Source organism: Leuresthes tenuis, unplaced genomic scaffold (genome assembly GCF_036924035.1).
Source record: "Leuresthes tenuis unplaced genomic scaffold, fLeuTen1.0.hap1 SCAF_21, whole genome shotgun sequence".
Taxonomy (NCBI): Eukaryota; Metazoa; Chordata; class Actinopteri; order Atheriniformes; family Atherinopsidae; genus Leuresthes; species Leuresthes tenuis.
The window spans coordinates 7,746,206-7,760,488 of record NW_027325375.1 but is presented as its reverse complement, the minus strand read 5'-3'; the positions used below and the strand labels follow the sequence as shown (position 1 = coordinate 7,760,488).

General features: G+C 39.2%; 1 protein-coding gene across 3 annotated transcripts in view; it reads right to left on the bottom strand.

The window, feature by feature from the left end:
* The window catches only part of mcama (melanoma cell adhesion molecule a), a 50,572-nt gene extending 48,962 nt beyond the window's left edge, over window positions 1–1,610 (bottom strand). For all 3 annotated transcript variants that reach the window (XM_072375297.1, XM_072375298.1, XM_072375296.1), the window contains exon 1: window positions 1,470–1,610. In XM_072375297.1, the coding sequence (XP_072231398.1) occupies window positions 1,470–1,533 (64 nt within the window). In that variant the 5' untranslated portion in view covers window positions 1,534–1,610. The remainder of the gene's footprint in view (window positions 1–1,469) is intronic.
* Between the last annotated feature and the right edge of the window lie 12,673 nt (window positions 1,611–14,283).

Sequence of the window (14,283 nt, the reverse complement as noted above, 5' to 3'; positions counted from 1 at the left end):
AAGGGACATATAATCCTTCCTTGGAGTACTGGATCAAACCTTGGGCCTCCACCCAGCTGACCCTCCCCATTAAACCTCAAAAGGGAGGCAACCAGGAAGCATCCTAACCAGGTGCCCAAACCAACCTAAACTCAGCAGAACCACATCACCTCGACTGACCCCTTGATGCAGAGAAGCAGAGTCGGCTCTTCTTTTGAGCTGTAAAGGTTAATTATTTACAAAGTTGAATTCTCTAGGAGGCATAGAATGCCATAAAATGACAAAAACCTACCAGACTACACAAAGCTAATACATATTCATTCAACGGTCCGACCCTGGTATGTGCAAGATTATGCAAGACCTGAAGAAACCCAGGTTGCAATTAATAGAAAAAACAGACATAATCTGTTTACAGTTATGAATCCTTCAATGACCCCTCACTTAACAAATTAGTTTCTCATATATTTATGTACAGCATCAACCTTTTACCCATTGTTTAGTTATATCACCTGAAATGGTCATTAACTAAACTGAGAGAGTCTATGATGAGTGACTTAGTAAATAAGCTCTGAAACGGTTAACATCTACTGCTTTACTATGTTTAGATTATTGCAAACTTGCATCACAGGAGTTTAGACTCAGACAAAACAGCACATATGCCCACCTGATACTGTTCTGTGGGAAACAATGATGAATATTATTCTAAACACAAAATTAGCTTTGCCTTTGCAAAAAACACCCACAATCTATGGGTAAACGATTGCTAGTTTTCAAGATAGACTGGAGGGGTTTCACACACACAATCACAGTTTTATTACGCTGTTATTGTTTAACTTATTAAAAGCTTCCGTCGAGATACTCCCGCATTTTTCTGAACTGAGACTCCCCTGAATTTGGTCCTGGCTTCCACTTAAAGTACTGAGGTTCTTCAGATGTTCACAGGATGCTCATTAACGCTTTAAAAACTTATCCAGACTCTGGTGAACAAGGTCACGAGCCTTTAAAAACACTCATCACGTGCCAATGAGTTTTTACGCTCAGCTCGGCGTCCGACGGTTAATTAGCGGCATCAATTACGCAGTAATTAATTACACCTTTACGTATTTAGGACGGCAAGGTTTTTGACTAAAACACCTCAAATGTGCACCTGAAATGCGAGCTAAACAAGCTCAAATGAACCAAATAAACTTTCATATCTATGCGTCTGTAAGTAAATCGTATTTCAACCACACAGCCAGCGAAACGAAACGTACCGACGTAATTAACTGCATTAGACATAAAATTAGACATAATTAGACATAAAACACATACAATACACTTCTATTGAGCGCTGTCTTCGACTTTACAGAATAATACCTTTGGATTTTTTGAATGTCAAAGAAAAAACACAACTTAATCTAAACCAGCAGGCTGTCCTGCTGCATCTCACTTTTCTGATAATTGTTTTTTTTAAATCACAAAGGAACGTGTTTAATTTATATTTAACTCACCGCTCCAGTTCAGCAAGCAGAAATGAAGAAACAACGGTAAAAAAGCTCTTTGTAGGGAGGCCATGTCTTTGCTGCTCGTTGTATCCAGTCCAACACAAACTGAACACAAGTGGTGCGTCGACGAGAAGTTAAGCAGCAGCCCGGAGGAGACGAAGGAGAGGAGATGAGAGGGGGAGGGAAGAGGAGGGGCGGGGGGCGCAATTAAAGTCTCAGTCTGGCGGGGTCCTCCTGTTGAGAAGCTGTATTTGTGAAAAAAAAAAATCAGCTTATCGGTGTTTTCTGCAACAAAATTCACACGGAGTTCATTTCTTCTTGGTAGAAAGTCCTCAAGGTTACGAATGAATAAGCCTACCTTATCAGGTCTCCACACCTTTGAGCCTGAATCCCAGAGCCTGTTGGCAGAACTCAGCTTAACTTAGGCACCTTATTTTCACTAATAATGGCTTGAGGTTATAACTCAGGTCCATTTAGAGTTTGGAATTTAATTTAGCAGGTACAAGACATTTTTAGTAAAAACGCTAATGCTCTCTTAGATTAGACTGATACAGCATATCTACAGCAGACAGACTCTTAGCTACATTTGAGAGGAGTTGAATGGTTCTGTCCAAAGCCTAGGAACGCCACTGAAGCTAAAGAATTTAAACATTTTAACCATGTTTGTTTGATAAGTGCTAAAAATATAGTGTTAAAAAAAACTGCAAATACTTCAAGCCAGAAGACTCCAGAAAGTCTCTGGACAAGCAGAAAAGGTGATCCCATGTACTGTCTTAGTTTTAAAGCTTCAAATGTGGCGCTTTTACATTCTGATTCCTGAGGATAGATGATGTCAAAGTGTGCTAAAAGCAAGCCAAGTGATTCTTAATTAAAAGAGGATTGGTTTGGATATCATTCCTCATCATTTACTATTTGGGAACCGAAGAACAAATCACCCTGCAGTCAGATTACACATTTTGACCACAGATAGCTCCCCACTCCAATCCTGTGGGGCCCAGTAATACAGATGCAAAGCTAATTTAAAGTGGAATTAGACCATTTAACCACCCAAATGTCTTTTTAGGCTGAGGCATAAATGTTTTGGTGGACTGTGGCAAGTTTTTCAGGAAAGCCAAAGAATTTAGAAGGCTCTTTTTTAAGTGAACCCATATGCTACAACTGGTTAACAGGCCAGAGGACCAGTTCTAGTCAGTTGTTACACTCACAGTATCTTTCACACTCTCCAAACATTTTCTCGCATGAAATCTGGGCAACATTTGCAGTGTCACCTTGAAAACCCGTCGTGTGGACGAGACAGGGGAGGACTGTCAGCATGTGATCCAGATTGGCACCTGGATATGTATGTATAAGAGGCAGAACATGATGCAAAATGTGGGAGATGCATAGGAGTAGGAGTAATTAGCTGCTCTGTTCACAAATGGGCTAAAGGTGCACATTATCCAGACTGTAAGTCAGTGAGTTGACTGTCCAGACACTGTCCAGTCAGACTGATTAGGACGTTTAAGTTTGTTACATGCAGCTCTCTCTGATCTTTAAGGCTGCAGAGTATGTCTGAAAACCCCCTAAAGGAGGTCATCTGTGAATTCAGCAAGCCAAGTAATTGACATACACACTTTGGCAACTAACTGACTTCCCTAATCACTAACCTTACCACGACTAGGCTAATTGTTTCCATTCCTAAGATGCATGAACAGACATCTAAGTATGTACTCACAGAATTTTAAAATGAACCAGTGTTGAATATTACATTGTCAGTGGAAAGCAATAATCATATCAGCATCTCTGTCCGTATGTAGTGCGGTCAGCCTTTATTATTTCCCCACACACTTTTTAACAGTAGTTAGTGGGTTTGTCAACTTACTTGAGGTGTGAACACTGTTAAATCTGATTCAAAATTATGTGTTTTTCTGTTCTAAGTCAGTGAATCAGAAGGTGATAAAGTAGGCTTCCACATCTCAGACTTCTCCCCCAGTAAACATATAAAAAACATTGGTTATATATTGGAAAAGTAAGAGTGGGTTTTTTTTTAATTCCATGAGTATGCATTATTTATTATGTGCCAGTGACTACACACACCCTCTCTGTGGGAAGAAGTGGATCAATCTAAAGCTCTCAGTAAACTTTGATATGTGGCACACTTCTTGTGCCTTCCAGAGTCAGGTTATGTGTCCCTTTGTCTTAAGTCTTTGTCTAAATTAGTTCATGTTAGTGTGAGTGACCCCTCCCAGAGTCATCTGACAGTACTACAGGTTTGAAGGTTCACCCATCGTGGAGGAAAAGAAGTGTTAATGACAAGCTGAGACATACCGCCCATGTGTTGTTTTAACTTTAGTGGATGAATAGTATTCACACTCAACTGTGACTGCACACATTGTATCCTAGTTTTTGTTTGCTTGTGACCGACTGCTGGGACAACAGCTGGTTGAAGAAGCCAGGTCCATTTTTACCTTTGTGTAAATAGTGCAACAACTACTACTTTAAATTAGAGTGGTCCTCTGGGGATGTAGTCATTCTGCCAAACCCTATGTCCTGTCTTAATTTTAAAATTGACCCAGATAAAATCTAATGTTTTTATTTTTCTCACCAAGCTTCATGAAATTTGTCTGGGTAGTTTGCATAGTATTACTGATAATCAGATAGACTACCCAACACAGCACTATTAATTCTGCAGAATCATGTATCACCTTTAGCACCTTTAGATCCCGACACTGCTATCATTCCAAACATTCATCCTCCTGTCGCATCTATCCCTGTGCTCACAGCTCAATATGTCACCTTATCAAAAGTAGGTTGCAGTGGTTCTTAATGTTGTCTGTCTACTGACTTTGCCTTTTAAAGGTTCATTATCCTATTTTGTGTTCAAAAACTTTTTTTTTTCTCATTTTGTACATATCTATGGCACCTCTTATCACCATCTGTCTGAAACACTTCATTTTAGCCTGTCTCTTTCAGACCCCCCCTACTGAGAGTCCCCATCTAAAAGAAAGGAAGGACAACGTAGGCTTTATTTATTTTCCTTTCATATATTTAATTATCTTTGTGTAATTTAGATTTTGCTCATATTTTGATTATTCTTTTTTTTCCGCCCTGTTAAAACTTTTTATTCCTATGCTTTGCTTTTTTAAATCCTTTTTGGCTTTTGGAAGTGATAGAAACATGTTAAGACTGATTTGATTAGATTCTTTTTATTGCATGTGTTAATTTAGTCTTGTTGCATGTCCTGTAGGTGTAAGTAAATGAATCTACAGTCATAGAAAAATGTTGCCCCAGACTTCTCCTTCCACCTTATAATCTATGAACAAGGATTAATGTAAGCAAATATTTGTTAAGTTACAAATTAGCAAACCACAAAGACCATAGAAACCATTTCTGATCACAGAGTACACCTTAGCAACCATTTGAATATTAGTTTTTCTCATACTTACAGCTCGCCTACGCAATTTCTCCAAGAAATATCTACCTAAGATATTCTCCTCACTGAAAAGCAACAGAAATTACACTGATATCATATCTTTCGACAGAGCAAACTGAGGATAAGATTAGGTGCAAGGATGCATGAAATATAGTGTTTGGGGGAGGATTAGGCTGAAGTTTGATATAGGTAGAACGGGCAGGTTTCTGGTGTTTTTATCAGTGACTGTCAGGTCACCTTGGATAACAGCCACAGTAGAGAGCCTCCCTGGAGTTTGTCACTCAGCTGTCCAGCCCCCATCATATCTCAACATACAGCACTGACCACAACATTAGCCTAGACATGGAGACGGAAATCTTGTGGTCACAGAACACTTCTAGCCAACTGTAACTTCACCTTAGAGTGTGTCCAAACAAACTGCAGGGCACTAAGATTGCGTAACTGTAAACCACAAGTTTTCTGTATACAGCAAATAAAAAAGCTGTGAACTCTGTCTCTTTCAGTCATACAGCTTCACTACACGGCACATCCAAAAACAAATGTAGCTCTGCTCCAGTCATCTCATGACGGCTTGTCATTTTCACTATTACATTTATGATTTCATGATTTTTCACCCACTGCAACAAACTCATACTAACAGGTGTGTGCAAAAGTGCACATAAGCCCCGAGTCAGATCAAATAAAGAGCATTCTTTGACTATAGATCAAACTGAGGAAAGCTGTACATGATGAGTTTGAGGAAATCCTAATCAGGAATGTGGTAAATTTTATCCTGATTTATAGATATAGTTACTATGGTCCTTATTATTTATTTCAGATGTGGTTGATTTGGGATGGAGTGAAGAAATATTATGTCTAAATCATTTTAAAAATAAATTCTCAAGTGCTAATGTGACTGAAATGCTCTGTAAGTTTCAGGGAATGTTTCAAGGAATGTCATAGAATCTGAGTTCAGATCATTGAATCACACATTTTGTGTAATAGACCAACATTTGGTTCTTTTATAATCCCTTTTATCAGTTCATGACAATTAAGATTTACTACCATTGGTGGTCATCACCTCATGTGCCAGGTTGACAGCCCAACACCCATTTGTTGATTGTTTTCAAGGGTAACACATATGAATCACTGCTCAATCAGCCTTTGTAAACTCAAAATAGACCTGAAATAAGCCTCAGGCTGAAACGAGGACAGAAGCAGCTGCACATGTGCAAAAGTGTATCTTGAGCTTTCTATCAGGGAATATTTTTTTTGGAAAAAAGCCAAGTTCTCTAAAAGAAACCATCTCTCACATAAAATCTATCCACTTCTTACTCATGAGATGATCCCACCCAAAAGAGCCTTTTCAAACTCTCTGCCCACACACTTTCTCCTCTTTTAAAACCGGGAGCTCAATCCACCAGTTCTTTGCCCCTCAGCTTAAGCCATGCCCCAGTTACCCCTTGAGAATAATCTTGCCTCCTATCAGGTAAAAAAGGTCCACTTTCAGTATTGTTATTAAAACTGTAAGTATACCTTCTGTCGAATTGAATTCTTTAATATTCTATGACCTTTGAAAATCTTCAAAGCCACAACAGTGACATTATTTAATTTGTTCTGCATTTGGATTCAGATAAAAAGTCAAATAATTGTTTTTCTCTTGGATTGTTTGCATGAGTTTGACTGCAGGGCCTACAGAAATGTGTCCAGCTGAACTCACCACAGAAACCATCTCAACGATTTCCTCAAACTTGTTTCAAATCATTTTCAGTTTCATATAAATCTGTGCTTGGATTTGTATGTAACATCTTCGTCTTCCGTCTCTACACAGTTCTGTTTGCCCCTATATTCACACCACAAACATTTTTGACATTATCAGAGATCTGAAAGGATCGTTCTCACGCTATGATATTTCTAAGGAAAGCATGGTCTTCCCAAAGTGATAACATACATGTCCTCTTGCACACAGTCGGGTGTTAGCATTCTATACCAGTTCACGTGTCGAACAACAGGAATACAATAAGCTTTAAGTGATTGTGGGGGCTAAAGAGGTTTAACCTGCTCAGACAGGAGGAGTAACCATCTGCCCAGCTTATTACCAAATACACACTTTTACTGTTTGCTCTCAACACAGTGTCAGTCCAGAATGTGTAATATGTACTGTTGTCTACAGCATAAAACACCAGCTTCACAAGAACAGCTAAAAAAATGGTCAAATAATGACATGACATGACATCTTGGCATGACATGACATTGTCACAAAACCAACATTTGCCACTTTCAGATGCTTTCAGGTATAATTGTAAAGAGGTCATTTGTAGACTGTTGCAGAGTTCGAGCCCCATCTGATCCAATATTCTTCAGTATTTTCACTTTCAATCGGTCAGGTTTAAAAACTAGAAAAACACATTGTTGCAGTGAGGAATTTACATTTTTCTAGCTCTGCCTCTGACACTGACGACTTTAATAATTCAGTTAGACAGTTTCCCTGACCTTTCACATGGTATTTGCTGACTGTTTGTACAGTAATTACACATACACTGTGTTGTCCGTTTATAAAGATGTTGCCCCAAAGAATGTCATTTCTCAGTCTGATGGTAAATGGTAAATGGACTTGTACTTGTATAGCGCTTTTCAGTCTAACTGACCGCTTCTAACGCTTCTGGTGCTTCTAAGCGCTGATAACTGTTATTCAATCCAAACATTTGCACTCTGGTAAACAAAAAAGTCCAAACTAAAAGTCCAAATATGTTATCTTTTATTGTGCCACAGAACTGTACATGGAAGCATTTACAAAGCTTTTGTAAAGTCACCTCTCACACAATTAAAGTCCCTTTTGATCTGACACTGCTCAAATTCAGGTTTTGTGAGGTTGAGTCACAAAATACCCAGCTAGAGCTGGGAGACATTGTAGTTTCCATTAAGGTTAGTGAGCCATGTTGCTGTGCTTTAAGGAGGAACTAACCTTTTAAGGTTTTGGGGAAAATCTCAGTCATGCTTCACCTCTTAAGCCTAAACTATTTTATGAATCCATAAATCCTTGAAAACAGCTTCACAAATGGGGAAAGAGATCAGGAAACTGACACTTTATTTTTGCCAAGTCAAAATGATCTATTACAGTGTCATTAACAGCCTCGTAACAATGAATTAGTGATGCTGATGGTATTGAAACAATTTCATAAGATCTGAAATTCAGGTATGTCACAAATTAATCACAGCAGATTCCACTTCCTTTTTTTTTCTGGTAGTACTCTGGTAGAAGAAAAACTCTGTAGGTTTATAACAAATACAGCTAGACTGAGTACAGAGGAAGTGAACAGCTGTCTCCTGTGTCAAAGTGTGGCCTTTTGTTGTCCCATCCAGCCACAGAAATGATGTCTCCAGACCAATAATACTCCACTGCACAGCACATCCTTTGTTTAATCAACATATTAGATTTATACACTATAGCAGATTGTCTGCAGGACTTTGACAGAGGATTTTGCTGCTCATCTTTCGACCAATGTTTTTCCTCTTGGGTTTTGTGAACTCCAAACTGCAGTCGTGTCACTGTGGACCCCGGTGCCGTGGGAAGGGTGTGGACAGGCATGTGCTACGCCCGCAACAGATGGCAGAACCAGCCGTTTCTCCTCACCTGCCATAGAAGAGGACATGCCAGAGGTTCTCACCATTAGCCCCCCCCCCCTCCTCTGTGCAGGCTCCCTGACAAGCCATTTGCTCCCAAAGCTCAACTTTGACTTGATGTTTTCAGTCAAAACTCATGAGCTTTTTTCCAGCTGACCATAGAGGAACATTTGGGCAAGTTTAGTGTCTTTTCAATCAGTTTCATCATTAAACTGAGTAAAGCAGCTTTCATGAATGCAACTCGAATCTGGGCCACTCTGACATCATTTTATTCTTTTTTGCATAGAAACCAAAGAGTCGAGTCAATTTATACATTTAGATCAATATCACAAATTTGCAACATGCGATATGCTCTCCATCCTCAGTCTCTATGGCCAGTGACTGTATCAAATGCTTTTTACAGCACTCAAGTCAGACGCAGTACTGGACTCACAGTGTCTGTAATATTGCAGTAAAACTCTATATTTGTCTTTTTAATCCTTGGTTCACAGACATGAAGGGAGGGCCATGTAAATTACACTAGCCCTTGGAAGTGAAGTCTGTTTTATATAAAAGGGAAAGGAAAGCCAGAAACTTGTGTGAAAAAGTCTTTGAAGTGGGCAGAAATCCCAAACCTCATCTTAAATTCTTCTTTTCCCCCTGTAATGGAGCAGAGGGAGAAAGCAGAAAGAATTCCCCACAGCTAAATCTCGCTCCTGCTCTAGTTTAAATCAACTGTGCCTCTTTGTGATGTTCCTTGCCCTCATCTTTTTCTTGCCTATCTTCATTCCAGTCATCTCGGGTGCTACTGAGCAGGTTGAAAGCAAAAAGAAGGAAAAGTGGGTGGAAGAAGAAATACTGGGTCATGTGCTGCATGTCAGGGTGTCAAAGGAAAGATTTAAAGCTTGTATCCATGTAACACAGCCTGCTATGAGACATGTGATACTCACTGTCCTGTCAACACACTGAGAGAATCTTTCCACCAATAGGATGAGACCTATAAATCTAAAGTTATGGACCAGGTAATTGTCAGAGTTATAAAGTTAAGGTTTCAGTGTGTTTTTACAGATCCAGTACAATGAAAACAAATATATTCTTACTCTACAGGAAAAACTGTCAGTGTAAATGCCAACAAATTCATCATTTATCATTTTGGCAGAACAAGACCATGGTCTATGTCGAGACTCTATGTCATCTGTTTTCTCATTCCTGAAATAATTTTTTTTAATAATGAGTGAACTTTATTTGACTTTAAAGATACACTGAGTTTCCAAAATTCTTTCATGTCACCACACAAGTCTAATACAAGCCATACTGTTCATAAGATAATCAGTATATCCTAACTATAGCATTATTATTATATTATTGGAAAATGGAAAACTGTTCTTATGGTCATTCTAATTTGAGGTTGTATACTCCATACAGATATACAACCATGTTTCTGATGCGTCGTTGTAAAACAAAATAATGTTAGTTTGTGTTTTCTGGTGATTGATAATAATTATGACAACACAATCTCAGGACAGAAGGGAAAATAACGACATTGTTTCAAGGTGCAAATTGGTGCATTTTTGCTATATAGGCTTAAAAATGCTAAATTACGTGTTACTCACTCTTACTTACTTCTTACTCTGTTTATCACACAGGCGCAGCTTAAGTTTAAATAGATCAACATGCGGATGTCCAACACCTCCACATTCCTACGCAATTACGTCCACTCTCTACCTCTCCATAGAGTTCACTGGTCACAAACACTGGAGCAGCAAGAGTGGGGTACAAATCCAATGGTTTTTGTGACACTGAAGACTTTCATGCAAGAAATCGCTGGTTTGAGACTTGTCGTGCAAAATGTTTTCAAACAAAGATTTTGTATTAGATGGTTTCTAATACAATTCTTCATGTGACCATTAGAAGTTGCATGTTTTTTTAGTTGATATAGGTTGTAAAATCTGCTTGAACAAACAAGCTAATATTTTTTTACATTTTTTGTCAGAGGACAGCATCAAAATCTAATATAGTAAAGCTTCAAATACACGTCAACAAACATAAGAAGTTAGTTTGATAATGATTTCTTAACTCAAAAATGATGATTCAGGTAAAGTAAATGCAAAATCACACTACCTGACTAAGGAGGAGGGCTGCCACTATCCATCCATCCATCCATTTTCTACACCTGGTCGGGTCGCGGGGGGGCTGGAGCCTATCCCAGCAGTCATCGGTCGAGGGGGGGGTTACACCCTGGACAGATCGCCAGTCCATCACAGGGCCACACAGAGACAAACAACCACACACTCACAGCCACTCCTAAGGACAATTTCAGAGACACCAATTAACCTAACATGCATGTTTTCGGACGGTGGGAAGAAGCTGGAGTACCTGGAGAGAACCCACACATACACAGAAAGGCCCCAGCCTGAACCTGGATCCCTCTGAGGCGACAGTGCTAACCACCACACCACCGTGCGGGCTGCCACTAGTTTTCTATAAATGTTTCCCTATTTATTTAGACTAAGTAGAGGGAGCTTGCAGCAGGAATGACTTATGCGAATGACACAAGAAATAATTAATCGAGGTAACAGGCAAAAACAAAAGAAGATATCCTTTCCTCTATATTAAGAGTCACTATTTTAAAATGATGGCATTCAAATTACCTGTCTATATAATTCTAAAAGTATGTGGTTTTTTATAATCTTTATCAAGATAGTGTTCTTGGAACTTACAAATCTTATATGATATTTTGTGAATGTCATGAGGGCAAGATATTCATTCACTGCCCGAAAAAAGACTTGCACAGACTGTATAATACATTGAATACAAATGTTTTTTTTCTCCTCGATGTGCATATAAGGGATTGAAAATAAGATGAAAGCGGGAGAAATTTTTCTTTTGGTTACAGCAGAAGATGTGAGGAAGCATGAGTTAGAATAGTGAAAAGCACCCAAAGCTTTCTCTAGCTTTCTCTTTCCTCGAAATGTAAAAGCTGAGACATCCTTCAAGATGACCTGCTGAGATCGATTTCTAGGTCAAAGGCAGGTGGAGAGAGGAGAGGACAAGGGTTAAAGCAGAGGAAAGAGAGAAAAAGCTCATGGAGAATACAGCTTTGTATATTGTAGGATAGGTGACAAATGCAGTAAAACAATGTAACTTATGCTGGATTCACAAGTTGCCTGTTTCTAGTGCTGCAGCTCAAAAAGCTACTCAATAAGCCTGTTCTGCAACTGAAATTCTGTCATCTGCACTTACTGTTCAATCATTATGACTGAACATTATCTTATAGCTCTCCAATGGTTTCAGTTCTGCACATCCTTCAAGTACTGACCCCTCAAGAAACAGTTAGATATTTTGTTTCCAAGACTCTTATTTGTGCGCCAGGGGTCTCTTTAATATAACTTTTTTTTTAAATTTATTCTAAATTCATTATTACAGTTTAAATTGCTTTGTTCATATTTATGGCCACTGCTGCTGTGTCTCAGAACTCATTTTAGGGCAGGATGCCAGGAAAAGGTGAAAAAAAAGTCGTCCACATGGGCTTTGAGTTGTTCAAAGCAGAGTGAAGTGAAAACCGTGCTAGCTAAAATAGGTATAACCATTCGGTCCTGGGAGAAGTCAGGATAATGCACTTCATCATTGTGTGTCTGTAGCCTGAAGCAAGCCCACACACTGGCCACACCACTCACACAGATTGGGGGCAGAGTGTTTCACCACAGGAGTGCCAGACGAAGTCAGGGACCAGTAGTTTGAACAGACTCTGACAGAGAAAGGGGTGGGAATGACAGAGAGGACGCCATTCACAAGAAAAACAAAAGGAAGGAGGAGGGGCTTACAGGGCATGCTCTTGTTTCCTTTTTTTTTTCTTTTGGAAACTGATTTTAATTTCACTTGTTCATACCGTCCAGGAAAAAAGATTTATGTCTTTAAGATAATTACAGCAATCACAGCAGATTACATTGTTAGACAGCGCAATTGTGTATGTGTTAACCTAAGAAACCAGACTGAAAATATTGTGTTATACTGAAAATGAACTCCTGTTGTGGAAAACTTGCCAGGATTTGATGGATTTGTGATGGTTCTTGGTAAAAGTGGGAAAACCTATTACACAAAAAGAGTCGATTAAAGATTAGATTCCACATACTTAGCTTTGATTCTAACATATGTATTCATCATGGTAAAAGTATACCTTTTGATTGGTCAACAGAAATAAATCAGTTTCATGTATATTTAGACATTACTCTTTTTTTCCCCTCTTAATTTTGTTTACAAGCAGTATGAATCCTCATGCAGCATTCAACCACAGCAGATATTGAAAAAAACTGTGCTTACACTCAGCTTCAGTTCTTGGAAACACACAAAAAAGAAAGCCATGTGCCTTCACCTCCCATTAGTCCTGGTGAATTCTTCTGTGCTGGAGGCTTACTGGAACTGTACAACTCAGAATTTCTGATTAGATTATAGTTGGAGCATTTTGTGTCAAGGATGTGTGTGTATGTATGTGCACATTTGTGGTTGTTTTTGTGAGCGGGGCCTAAATGGGTTAGGGGATCTAAGTATGTTTTTTTTGAGGAGGGGGTAACTGATTGAGTCTCCTGCTTTTGCTCAGATCCAATGACATAGCTTGCCTGAAGGAGGCTGTCATGTTAGCAGTGACCCCTCGGAAAGATTGTTGCCATAGCCACAAGACGCCTTAATGAACTAATGAATCACTCTGGCACACCTCCGCTCAGACACATCAGTGTCTCGCTGAGGGCACAGAGGGGTGGGAGGAGGGGGGAGGGGTAGGGTCAGAGCGCCGTGCACACACAATGCAGGGTTGGGTTAAAGCAGTCTTGGGGACCCAGGTGGCCGATTGTTCCCAAATGTAGTGAATCAAAATTTGTCCACTGCAGCTCTTAATCACCAGGAGACACTTCTCATTCATCCTTCTCTGATTACATTAATAAGACGTCTAGAATTGTTCCATCTATTTTCTGCTCATATAGAGAGACTCTAACTGCTTTTGTGCACACTGTGATTATAGTATATTGGAAATTTCCCTTGACACTAGGATATTTTGGTCCATATTCCAGTTATGCCTCAATGCGTCACAATAAAGGAATAGATCAGGATCTACATGCAAGGGATGACAAGATCGTCACTACGTCATAAACCTTTGACTGTTATCAGTAAGGATTGTCAGCTTTAACCAATTACTGTAAGACAGGGCATTAAATTTTTCAATTATCAGAAAATGGATTCCAACTTGACAACACCTTGAGAGTGGTGATAGCTCTACCCATCGTGCTAACTGGACAGAACCAGGAATTCAGTGTTTCATGTCTGCCAGACCAACTGGTGAGACCAGAGAAGTAGATGGATCACAGGTCTCAAGAGAACCATTGTTTGCCTGGCTCTGCATAAAAACTGGGACTCAACTAGTTCTGTTCATATGACAGAAAACTGTTGTTTATCAGGACAAATCTTGTGTATCCCACTGGTGTTTTCCACAAACTTCTCTGTAGAGCCCATACTGTTGCATTGGAGGCTGCTATAACATAAAAGATTATGGTCACATGCTGAGCACTAGAGTTAGTAAGCCTCTCTATTGACTCTGATTAGCTTCTTATAGTATAAGAAATGTTATCCTACTTAGCAAGACTATAGAAAAGTAGCCAACTGGTAGACTTAGTATAACAAGAAAGCTTACTAATAAAAAGGCCTGTTAAGGATGTCTTTATCCAGATAACAGGTCCAAATACAGATCACAGATTAAAGCACAAGTTGTAATGGGGACACAGTTATGTAGACCCAAAAACAGTGGTACAAACCAATGGAAATAATTTTAAAGTGAGG